The following is a 13,204-nucleotide window of genomic DNA, read 5'->3' on the forward strand; positions in this document are numbered from 1 at the left end:
AAAGAACATGGCTGAAGTGTTTTCCTCACCTTGTTTTTATTTTGCCTGTTTATTGCCAACCTGCCATGGAACAGGAAGCACTGAAATATAGCACAGCTTTGTTTCTGTAAAAGCTTGTTACCCAAAACAAGGTCAAGAGTGATTCGGAAGAGTAAAGACCACAGGCCAGCAGACTCCACGATATATTGGAAGCCGTAACTTTGTCCTATCATGCCTTGGGAAGTCAGTAGTGCCTACATACTTGTGGCTTTTCCTACATACATATAAAAAGATTTAGAAAAAGTGTTGGTTCTGCAGGTTTTGAAGTATGAAGCACCGGAACACACCTCTCCCCCAACCACTCAGAAAGTTGGTTGCATTCAACTGCGAGGAGCAGCTGTTCTCAATGTATTTCAATCCCATCCAAATGCAGGAAATGCTGAGTTTCACAATAAAGCCTTAGTATCTCACTGGGCAAAGAGTTCACATCTCATGGACTTTATAGTCCCAGAGTGTTTCCTGGCAGCTATGATAAAATGTATCCTATCAACTTTGGCCCATTCTCTCCTTGGTGACCTGCATGGTGGGAATATTTGCCTTCAGATATTGACACAAACATGAACCTTTTTCCCCCTCTGCAGTAAGTAGCTGTGGCAATCAACCTCTCCTGAACCTTTGGGACAAAGATGGAGGATGACCCACACTGGTAAATTAACCTAGGGAACAGCAAAAGCATTCATTGTTTCTCACTAATAAACCCAATCAATCATCATCACTCTTACTGAAGGACTCATTGTAGGAGCTGCCAAGTCATTGCACTGAACTCTGCCCAGTTGAACCCTCGCACATGCACACATTGATTAAGACCATGGATATCCCTGCTTTATAAGTCAGAAGAAACTCCGGCTCAGGAAGTTAACAATGAGTGCTCACACTGGGCTTCAGCATAGCAAGTGGCTTCCTGGGGTATCCCCTTCCCTTTGTATTCCTAGAGAACGGCTCCTCTAGGAGGGGGAGGGGCGGAAAAAGCAAGCCAAAGAAATAACTTTCAATACGTGGCATGTCTGAAAATGAGTATTTTTTTACCACAGGCAAGGTAAGGGAAAGTTTCCCTTATGGACATGAATAAAGAAGATGTATTTGAACAAACATGCCAATATTAAACTGCCAACTCCTTAAAACACAAGTAACCCAGGTCTCTAAAAGTGTTTTAAAAAGCTACAACAGACTGTGCCATTTACAGCCTTGAATACACACTGAACTTGTCTTGCAGCACATGCTTAACCAGCAATTTATTCAGAGCCTTCTCCCTGCAGAAGATATCCCCAAACCAACTGCTTTCCTAAAAACAATTTGTGTATCTGTGTTTACAGACCTCAGCATGAAACAACCACTTCTTATGGCTTAAGGACTGTACATCCTTGTTACAAGCTGTTCAGATGCAGAACTCAGCTGAGATTGAAGAGGACTGACACCAGGGAGGCATCCAGCAGTTGTGGGGGAAGGGGCAGTGAGAGGAACAGGGAACTCAAATGAATTAGGTTTTGTTTTCATCAAAACTGCCTGGGGTGTGGAGTGGTTCCTCATGCACACTCCTATTTTAAAACAGAAAACTAATGAATCTACAAGTGTGGCATTGGAAAAACAGAAAAAGGTCTTAACCATTGCCATTTTAAGATTACAGAATTATTTTTGTACTAGCCACCTCCCTTTTGCAAGAGTTCTATAGAAGAAGGTGTATGGAATTTCAATAGGCTTCTATCAAAGTTACTCTAAAAAACAATTTAATTTGGGTTAGTGTATTTAACAACACAATAACCACCCAATACAGCTTGAGAGAATATTCTTTCTGTAAATTTGAGTCAGCCTATAGAAGGAAAATAGTTATGGATTGAATGATTACAAGAACTATTGGGGGGCAGGGGGAAGAGAGAGAAGTTCCTCTCTCTGAAATTCTATAGGATGTTTCCATAAAGCAACTACTGTATTTTCCTTCTGAAAACAATAGCAATAACTGTAAGGACAACTTTAGTCTTTACTGCACTGAAGTAGGGATTTATCTATACTTAAATCTCATTTACCAAGAGTAGCTAGTAGTAAATGCATTGGATTTTATACTTAAAACTGCCTCATGGAAGAGTAATTCCTGCTTTTTATTCAGAGGTCAACCTGTAACAAAAAAAAACAAGTTACACAAAAACCACACTCTATAAGTGGTTTTTATTTTGTATAAGAAGTTTACTTATTTGGCCCTCCTGATGAAGGGCAGCTGCACTCCTGACAGCACAAATCATGATTTTATTAAAGGCATTTGTCACATTGTAAAGATCATCCCCATGATGGGCAAACTGACAAGGAAGACGTACAACAATGTTGTGACACTATATAGTGGTTAAACAGACAGATTAGAGCCATACACAAATTGAAAAATACACCACTGTTTTAATCCTGGTTTCTACATCCAGTAAGTTTTAGCAGCTACAATGAGCTCCTACAAAAAGGAATACTACTACATTGCTATCCATTCCAGTCTGTGTGAAAGCTACTTACGTATTTGTCATTAACCTAGTCAGTTTGAAATATCTAATTCTATATGGAGTAACAAATACCAAAGCCTTGCTCAAGAAGCCATCCTCCCTAGTGCCCCTTTCCCAGCTCAGCTATTATTCTCAAATCTATTTCAAAAGAGAAACACAGTTCAGCAGCTACTGACCTTTGCACGGGAAACAACAGCAACACTTTGAAAAGAACCATCCCAAACACGAAGTGCTGGAATAACTGTGCCTCCCACCTTTCATTCTGTTTCTGTGCTGTTCATAGCAAGTGGTCACCAGCCCCCATAAAAAAAAAAAATCCACCAGGAAAGTATAGTATTACCTAACTAAACACCAGGAGTACTGCCTCTACTCTAACTTGCAAGCAAACCACCTTGGAAACAGGAGGAGCTACTTAAGGGAGGGCAGGGGTGGAGTCACACCCCCAGCTGTTGGCTGAACTCACATCTCAGAAGACTAGTCTCACCACATTATGCAATATAAAGACGCTGTAGGGGTGAAACTCCTCCTTGGACACACCTACTATCATGTGTGCAACTTTGTAACCAAAATATTATACAAGGAATCTTTTCTCTACCAAGAAAACAAATTACAGTCACACCCATAACGAAATAAAATTAGTACTGCCTAGTACAGGGATCAGCAACCTTTCAGAAGTGGTGTGCCAAATCTTCATTTATTCACTCTAATGTAAGGTTTCACATGCCAGTAATACATTTTAACATTTTTAGAAGGTCTTTTTCTATAAGTTTATAATATATTACTAAACTATTGTTGTATGTAAAATAAATAAGGCTTTTAAAATATTTAAGAAGCTTCATTTAAAATTAAATTAAAATGCAGAGTCCTCCGGGCCGGTGGCCAGGACCCGAGCAGTGTGAGTGCCACTGAAAATGAACTTGTGTGCCGCCTCTGGCACTCGTGCCATAGGTTGCCTACCCCTGGCCTAGTACATGCAGTTCACCTCTGGAGAGGCTTTGACTGGATTTCTGCTGGCAGCTGGATATACTAAGAAAACTACACACATTCCTACTACTTCAATGTAGTTTTCAATCAGGTGGCTTTGGCTTCAGATACAAAAGACTGTTTAATGATCAACATTGTTCTTAGCAGTCCACACATGCTGACTGTGAGAGTCTGTGGGAGAAGACTCATAATTCTGTTAATTACACAATCCCTGTTTCTAGTAGATTATATCTGTCAGAAGTTTTCTGATGCAAGGGCTTCTAGTAATGCTTATACTTAGATTCAAGCCTGTCTATTCTCTAGCCTTTAACTGTGAAATTTCCTCCATTTGGAACTCCTTTCTTTGTTCATTCTCTGAGGGAGCTATTATACAGTATTTATTTTTAAGGGTAGGCTGAAGACCTATGTTACTCTATCTCATAGTCAGTTTAGTAGTGGTTTTGCTTTGGAATTCTAAAACAATATGGGACATGCTACATAGAAGATAGCATTGTAAAGGAATAGATTGTACTAGAATTTTGATAGGGCGTTTCATACTGCTTCTGCAATACTTGATAACTGGTGTCAAATCCATTATTTCTGAAACTAGAACTCGTAATGGTGGATCTGCCTGGGATGGGGTTAAAACATGTTCCAAACAAAAAAACTGTTAGGATTGATGTGGAATGAAAGCACCTGACAATCTGGTTGCCTGTGATCTATTAACAAGGGCTGGTGAGTAAGATCTTCAGTGCAGAATGTGAAGTAGTAGTCACAAAACAAACACACACCTCTCACCAAAGTTTAACTCCACTGGGGCTCTGTCTGCTACTGAGCTAAACAAGTGTAACTATACTTTTTCTTTCTGATTTAGAAAAATAAATCCTAGGGTGAAAAGGAATGAGGATTGACTAGGTTTAGTTGATCTGAGTTATGTTTCTTTCTTTCCAAGTGTTCAGAGGCAAAATTTGTTTTGTGAATGATTTGCACTTGGAATTTCATTTTTTTATAACAATACTTAGGATTTATACAGCAGGTAGATGGGAACAGGATGTCTGACTACCAGTCCCATGTTTGTGTGACCATTACGTGGTCTATAATTCTTACAATTACTTTCTGTATTCTTGCTATGGCAGAGACAGAGCCTGTTAACATTTCTAAGAGGTAATGTACATTAGAAAGCAGTTAGCAACTAGTGAAGAACAAACAGGTGCTGCATTTTGCTTTCCCCTGCTGGCCTATGGCTTCTCATTTCCTTCATGCTACATGTTTTGGACCATGGCTGAGGACTGCCATTAAGTTAGTGATTTAAACTAAGGGACAGATTTTGTTTCTTTATATAGTGGCTGTGAATAATTCACGTTTTGCCAATGCCAGAAAGCCCTCTTTGACACCTTGGGTTAGGGCCACAACACCAGCAAGGTGTACCGTGTTCACAAACCCTGATGTAATGGGGAATGTGCAGCGCTAATTAGTACGACCCCAACAATGAGCAAAGCTTGCCAAACAGAAATTCTCTGTTTTGGTGAGTTCACAGAGACACCTAGTGTCCAGTTCCTGAATCACAGGGGAAAAAATCTAACTTGCTGTTATTTTGATAGCTCTGGCAACAAGCTTAGGACCTCATCCTGTATTTATTGAAATGAATTGCAATTTTGCCATTGACTGAAATCAGGGAAGGATTTGATCCATTAACTTGATAAACAGCCCCTTAAAATGTGTATTGAAGACAAATTGATATGTTACTGAGTATTGATAGCTCTTGTGGCTTTATTATTGGAGTTTGTCAATATTTGCTGTTTTTCTTATGTGACTCCAGGAACTGGGACTCTAGATACAAGAGAATCTCAGCTTTCATTTAAAACAAACAAACAAAATGTTTCCATTCCTAATGGTTGCAGAGGAAAGCTTGAAATCATGATTCATGTGTAACCTAACTGCTCAAAAACCAGAAGGCAAATCAAAAGAAACCAAATTTTGAATATATTTTAAATCTTGTGATTTTTTTGGGGGGGTCAGGGGAAACCTTGATTTATGAATATGTGGGGTTGGCAATACTGCTAAGATTGAAGGTAGACATTAACCCTGGAGATTTTCTTAAGAGGGCTAAAGTTATAATATTGTATCTCACTTAGCAAAATATTTACTAAATAAGAATACATGATTAAATACAAATTCATGTTATATTCATTTGCCCCTTCCAAGTGAAAGAAGAGAACAGCACTACGAGATCAGTTCATCCTATGACTAAGTGGACACAGCTGCCATTAATTGTAATTGGAACTTGTACTAATGATTGAATTTGGTCCTATAACTTCAAAAAGGAATTTCTCAAAATTAAATATCTAGGGTATGGAAGCACTTGTTGGCATATGGAAGCAATCCCTATGACCTGCAGCATTCATAAATTACAGAGGTAAAACAAATATGAGCCTGAGGTCTGTGGTTCCTGTAAAGCACGTCTACTGGTGCACCAATCAAAACAAAACTGCTGTTGTCTGCAACAGTCACTTTGCTGCCATTTTAGGACCCCAATCTTGCTCCTTCTGAAGCTGACAGAATTCCTTCTGTCAGTGAGAGTTTGCAGCCTGGGGTCTTGTCCCCTAGGCAATAATTACAGTCACCTGTATAAATCATCCTCCACAAGTTTAGTCCAACATCAAGCAATTGCTAAAATAAAAAGATAAGTTGTGTGGCTGCATGCTGAAAGTTATTTTATTAAGCCTTAACAGTGCTCTGCACTCAAAAGTGATAGAAATGAGCAGGGATTCTAGTTTGTGATTAAAAAAAAACCCAATACATTCCCAAATAAACCCTAAACATCTGTGTTTTTCTGCAGTTAAAATGAAATGCTGAACTTTAATTTACCTAGCCACACTATATATAGGTATCAGTTGAACACAATGTTTTATTGATATACAATAGAACCCCATTTATCCAAACCTTTGTTATGCAGCTCTCTCTATTAACCAAACCAGGGCTGACAGCCCAAGCACCTATAAACACTATAGGTTCTCTGTAAAAATGAAAATTCCATGTTTTCCCATGGCAAACAGATTTCTAGGATCCCTGGAGATGATACAGAAACTGTCATGCATTTTTTCTAGGTAGCTTTTAATTGGTGGTTAAATGTGCATAAACCTGAGCAAAATGAAGACCGAATTGCACAGATGGTAGTGTGCTGCTCAGTGGATTACAGAAAGGAGTGTATGGAAGCCATTATACCCCATCACAGGAATGCTGAGAAAATTAGTTCAGTCTGCTCATGCATTTGGCCTCAGCGGTGGGTGTATACATCAGAAACTGCCCTTGAAGAATCCTTAGTCTCACAGAAGATTAGGAGGTCTGTAGAGATTTTTCTCTCTCTAACAGTCACAGAATCCTAGAAGTATAGGACTGGAAAGGACCTCAGTAGGTCAACTAGTACAGTCCCCTGCACTCAAGGCAGGAGTATGTAATAACTAGACCATTCCTGACAGGTGTTTGTTTAACCTGTTCTTAAAAACTTCCTATGACAGAGATTCCACAACCTCCCTAATCAATTTGTTCCAATGCCTAACCACCCTGATAAGAAGTTTTTTCTAATGTCCAACCTAAATCTCCCTTGTTGCAATTTAAACCCATTGCTTCTTGTCCTGTCCTCAGAGGTTAAAGAGAATAATTTTTTGCTCTCTTTTTTTTTTAACAACTTTTTATTTACTTCACATTTGTCATCATGTCCCCCCTCAGTCTCCTTTTCTCTAGACTAAACAAACCCAATTTTTTCAATCTTTCCTAATATGTCATGTTTTCTAGACCTTTAATCATTTTTGTTGCTCTTTTCTGGACTGTCTCCAGTTTGTCTACATCTTTCCTGAAATGTGACACCCAGAACTGGACACAATACTCCATTTAAGGCCTTATCAGTGTAGAGTGGAAGATCCGCTTCTCATGTTTTACTTACAACACTCCTACTAATACATCCCAGAATAATGCCTGCTTTTTTGCAACAGTGTTACATTGTTGACTCACATTTAGCTTGTGATCCATACAATGGATGGATTTCCCTTGTAACAGTCTCTTAAATTCTCTAGCTAAAATCTCTGGTAAAAGCAATATATACTATATGTAAGGTTCAAGTATTTCTTCCAGCCCTTTGAATTCTCATATTTCAAGTGGCTGTTTAATCTTTGGAAGAATTAGGCTGAAAATGGAGGCATTTCTCTGAAGGAGACAAAGGGCCAGAGTGTCAGTTGATGTACACCAGCCTAGCTCCATTGGGGCCAACAGGACTACAGCAATTTATGATGTCTGAGGATCTGGCCCAATTTATCTCAGAGGTGCATAAGCCAAAACTAAAACAGCAACATGTAAAGTTCTTTCCACAGTAAAAAGTTTTAGCCCTTTGTATATATATGAGGGCTGAATAATGTAACTTCCATTGATATCATCTGATTAGAGCAACTTCTGTTGGTGAGAGAGAGAGGCTTTCAAACCCCACAGAGCTCTTGGCTTGAAAGCTTCTCTCTCTCTCTCTCTACCAGAGGGTGGTCCAATAACATATATTTCTCTCTCTAATATCCTAGGATTGACACACCTACAGACTAAACCATGCAGCTTTAAGTAAGTGATGCCTTTTGTCTGCATTGGTGCATTGTATACACATTGGTCACTAAGAACTCCAGAAGATGATGCTACCATACTAACACACCAGTCTACAGGTGTGGAGTGGCAGCCTGGGTTGGAGGCCCTCCCACTTACCCAGTGGTTAGGACACTGGGAATCTGATAAATTAGGTTCTATTCCCAGCTCTGCCATGGACTTACTCTGTGACCACAGAGAAGTCACCTTCTCTTTTAGTGCCTCAGTTTCTCCACATGTAAAATGGTGACAATGATACTTCTGTTTCTCCTAATGTGCTCTGAGGCCTAGGGATGAAAGCACCATGCAAAGGCAACGAATTATTATTTTGTTATGTCTGAGGATCGGTAACAATATGAATTAAACATTGTCAGCCTTATTTTTACTAAATATTTATAAAAAATACTACTCAGTGTGTACTTACTGCCAAACACAGCTCAAAATGCAGCAAGGTTGGAAATATCCTAAGGATAGTGACTTGGCAGAACTGTGTGGTGATTGCTTATATAGCACATTCCTGTACATTATTCTTGGCTCTGGCTACTGCTGTTGAACAGCACTAAACACTCATTAAATGAAATAAAATTAACTAAATTCTTATAAATAACCGAAGTATGGTCATGCTAGTTGGCCCAAACTTTGCATTTTTTAAAAACAGATCAAATTACATAAATAATAAAAACAAGGTCAGATTCTCTCCTGGCACAACTCCACAGGGAGATTTTTGTCCCATCTACTTAACACAGTGGTGATGGGAGGAGGATGAACACCATAATCAATTAGTCAAAACCAAAAAATGAAAAAGACATGTATGCTCAGTGCACACTCCTAACTGAACTGCCATGAAATACATATGTTCCTCCCATGTTCAGCTAGACTAGTCATGTCCCTTTCAGAGATGACTTCAATTTATGAATAGATTAATGTAATCAGATAAACCATGGCATAGCCCCTATTTGGAATGCAAAGGGAAAAAGGGTCCCCCTCACTTCCCAGAGAAATAGTAGTAAAGTAGTGGGACTCTATCTGCCTGCCCTGCACCCCGCCAGGACCAATAGGAGGGCATCTGCCATCCCCTTAGAGGAGCAGGGTTCGCCTCTTCTGCCTGGAGAGACATGGATGGCAACAAGCGTCCCTTCTAAATTTCCTCAATCTTCTGTATGGATGTCTTGGCTGGGCCCCCTGCACTGCATTCCTTCTGACACACACATGGTCCTCTACTGGGGAGGTTGGAGTGGGGAAGAGAGAATGGTGGGACCCTAGGGCATTGGATCTTGATGTTAACGCTTTATTGCAGGCGGCAATTCACACCTCTCAGAGCTACCATTTAAGGCTCCCTACAAACTCAGGCAGACATCACTGCATGAGTCATATTTTCAAGTTTCTCTTTGCAACCATGAGGACTAGAAACTTTTTTTTTTAAATTAAAGCTTAAAATCTGATGAAATAGCAGACTCTAGAACAGGGGTCGGCAACCTTTTAGAAGTGCTGTGCCAAGTCTTCATTTATTCACTCCAATTTAAGGTTCTGCATGCCAGTCATACATTTTAATGTTTTTAGAAGGTCTCTTTCTATAAGTCTATAATATATAACTAAACTATTGTTGTATAAAGTAAATAAGGTTTTTAAAATGTTTAAGAAGCTTCATTTAAAATTAAATTAAAATGCAGATCTCCCCAGACCAGTGGCCAGGACCTGGGCAGTGTGAGTGCCACTGAAAATCAGGTTGCAGGCCGCCTTCGGCATACATGTCATAGGTTGCCTACCCCTGCTCTAGAAGCTAAACCTTAGGCATGGGCCTATACTGCTTATGCCTTAATACAGGCCTGTATCCACCCCTTGCCTTAATTATTCTTTCCTTGAGAGTACTTAGCATACAAGTCCTCAGTGCTTGAACTGGAATCCTGTGCAGGTGGGTCCTGATCACAAACCCCTTGGAGTTGAGTGTTTTTCCACTGACTTCTGTGGGGTCTGGATCTGACCTATGGTACATACATGCACTTATTTTATAATGATTTGGCTCTCTGACACCTTCAGAATGCAAATCCAACCATGAAGAACCTGCCATCTCTGGCCAGTTCATCTGATTTCTGGTCATAACCAGGTTGCTAACCTGTACATAATAATACTACGTAATCAAGTTGGTCAGTTTCTCCCTGTAACCAGCTTAGGCAGAACAGCAAAAAGCCACAGAGATGTGGGGGCATGCAGTACAGGTCTGTTGCTTGTTAAGTATTTGCAATGGTCATTAGAAGCCGTATTCCTATTTTCTAGGTGCAGATGGGAAGTAAAATGCACTTCAGGTAATAGGGCTACATGCAGTGATGCCTCTCCCTCTTTCTCAAATATACTAGAAGATCTTACTGACCTCTGCAAACTCTCCTGCTAACACTTCACTCAGAGGGTCGCTGCTTCAGTGGGACAGCTATATCCACCAACAAATGCCTAAGATGAGTCTGACCATCCTTGCATAACCAGAGGGAATTTCTCTAGCCAGCAACAGCACCTGATGAACCATGATTGAATGTGGCTGCAGCAGTGTTCCCATACACATAAACTGTATGCAATACTTCAGTATTTTGGAAATATAGCTAAAACTATCTTGTGGCCTGCATAAACTGGCTTCAGGAGAGCCATGCCAATAAGGTGATGGATACTAATTGAAATAAGATGGATGTAAAAATAAAAGATTATTTCGTCTTCAGTTTAAAAAAAGAAAAAGCAGATTTTGTAGTTGTTTCCAGAAATGTTTATCTCAATTAGATCAAAAAGATCAAAATTAGAACAACAACACAGAAACGCAGAAATGTAGGGCTGGAAAGTACCTCAAGAGGCTGTTTAGTCCAACCTCTTGCATCAAGGCAGGACCCAGTATACCTATACCATCCCTGACAGATGTTTGTCTAACTGTTTTTAAAAACCTCCAATGATTGGGATTCCACACTCTCCCTTGAAAGCCTATTCCAGAGCTAAACTATCCTTATACACCTCTACCTCGATATAACACGACCCGATATAACACGAATTCGGCTATAACGTGGTAAAGCAATGCTCTGGGGACAGCGGGCCTGCGCACTCCGGCGGATCAAAGCAAGTTCGATATAATGCGGTTTCACCTATAACGCAGTAAGATTTTTTGGCTCCTGAGGACAGCGTTATATCGAGATAGAAGTGTAGTTAGAACATGTTTCCTAATATCTAACCTAAATCTGCCTTGCTACAGCTTAAGTCCATTACTTCTTTCCTGCCTTCAGAGTATATGGAGAACAACTGGTCGCTGTCCACTTCATAACAGCCCTTCACATTTTTGATGATTGTCGGGTCCCAACTCAATCTTCTTTTCTCATGACTAAATATGCCTTTTTAAAATATTTTCCTCATAGATTATGTTTTCTAAACCTTTTATCATTTTTGTTGCTCTCCTCTGGACTCACTCAAGTTTATCCACATCCTTCCTAAAGCACGATGCCCAGAATGGTCACAGTATTCCAGCTGAGGCCAGCATGGAGTAGAGCGGAAAAATGACTTCCTGTGTTTTACATATGACACTCTTCATTACTACGCCCCAGAGTGAGATTAGCCTTTTTTGCAATTGCATTGCATTGTTGGCTCATATATTCATTTTGTGATGCACAATGACCTCCCCATTCTTTTTGGCCTAGCCAGCTATCATCAAACAAGGGAGGACAAAAAGCAGTAAAAAACCTGCTTTTTGGACAGTGTGGGTCTTCTGCTACAGTATTTGGGTGTGGAGAGAAATTATGAGCTTGTATCAGTCCTTCACATATTCTTTTTCAAAGGAAACGGGCCTATTCCACCCATGCCTGATGTGTGTGATGACTTTTCTTCAATTCTGGCAACCGTAACAACACAGCATAACTTATGGAGCTGGCTCTTGTAATGATGAATCAATGGTCTATACAAAATGGGAGTGCATCAAAAGTAGTAGCAGACAAAGCCCAACTAGTCTCTCTCTCTGAGTCTGTTCCACTTTCATGATAAAATTGAAGCTAAATTTCTCTTCTGATGCCACTGCTCCCAGCCAGGTAATCTGCTTCCTTCCTTCTTGTTGGGAGAATACTATTCTGGTCACCTAAGGTGCTTTAGAGAAAGTGGCAAATGCTGTTTGGCGCCTTTTGCTGTTTTCTGCAGGAATATCCAACACATTTATGCTTCTATATATTTTAAAAAGGTGTAATTGGAATACTGTGCTAGTTAGACCTGAAAATCGTTGTGTTGTGTTGTTTGTGTGTGTGTGTGTGTGAGGGGGGAGATCTCTGCCTTCTGCTAGAGAGAAGCTGGACTGAAATTAAAATACTATATACAGGATCAATGATGTAAAACCCTTCACTTTGTGGGCCAAATCACTATATTAACAAGTGTGGATATGGCCTTTTGGCCACTTTCCTTCTTTCTGGAAAATGCAGAGGCATTCTTAACAGGAGATATTTAATAGTGTAAAGCTGCCATTATTGCAAAGCTTTCTGTCTGCTGTATCTGCTTCAAGACTGGTGTAAAAGAAAATGTAAAGCTATTATTAAAACATATGGTGGAAATAAACAGCAAGGTAAGAAGTGACAGGATGTCTTCTGTGGAAGAAAATAAAACAAAATTATTTTTTGTAGTTCACAGAATAGCCTCTGACAGAAAAAAGCCCTCTGTTTTGTACTGCCAGCATGCATCTTCTCTGTCCTGTTTCATTTGTAATCTCCATAGTTTGGAAACAGTTGCAAGCATTTCTAGATTGTAGCTACATGTAAGATGAGATTTCCATAGGTGTTCAGCATTACGATTCTGCTTGTATTAAAGTCAGTGGGAGCTTTATTAGGCCATGGTTTCATTTATCCCACTCATACCCTCTGCTATTTGGAACATGCTCTAATTGGACCTGAAATTTCACACACCTAAACTTTCAGTTACTATTACGTAACCAAACTTACTGTCCTCCTGTCAGAGGGTATGGCACACTATGACCAGGGCATTTCTGGTTTTTCCCACAGTCAACAGATTTCTTTGTAAACCTAACAACATGTACTTTTCACATCTTCTATGTTCATATTATATTAAACATTTGTCATCAAGTAACTTATTAATCACTGCTAGAG

At 39.7% G+C, this 13,204-nt stretch overlaps 1 protein-coding gene across 11 annotated transcripts in view; it reads right to left on the minus strand.

Moving 5' to 3' along the window:
- Window positions 1–13,204, minus strand: part of KALRN (kalirin RhoGEF kinase) — a 798,047-nt gene that overhangs the window by 118,457 nt on the left and 666,386 nt on the right. For 2 of the 11 annotated variants that reach the window (XM_030580117.1, XM_030580114.1), the window contains exon 1: window positions 2,693–2,961. The exons of 6 other annotated variants lie outside the window; for them this stretch is intronic. In XM_030580117.1, the coding sequence (XP_030435977.1) occupies window positions 2,693–2,777 (85 nt within the window). In that variant the 5' untranslated portion in view covers window positions 2,778–2,961. Of the gene's footprint in view, window positions 1–2,692; window positions 2,967–13,204 lie in introns of those variants that run through there. 3 more of the 11 variants (XM_030580113.1, XM_030580115.1, XM_030580116.1) reach the window with 3 other exon arrangements.

This window comes from Gopherus evgoodei, chromosome 11, assembly GCF_007399415.2.
Source record: "Gopherus evgoodei ecotype Sinaloan lineage chromosome 11, rGopEvg1_v1.p, whole genome shotgun sequence".
In the NCBI taxonomy this organism is placed as follows: domain Eukaryota; kingdom Metazoa; phylum Chordata; order Testudines; family Testudinidae; genus Gopherus; species Gopherus evgoodei.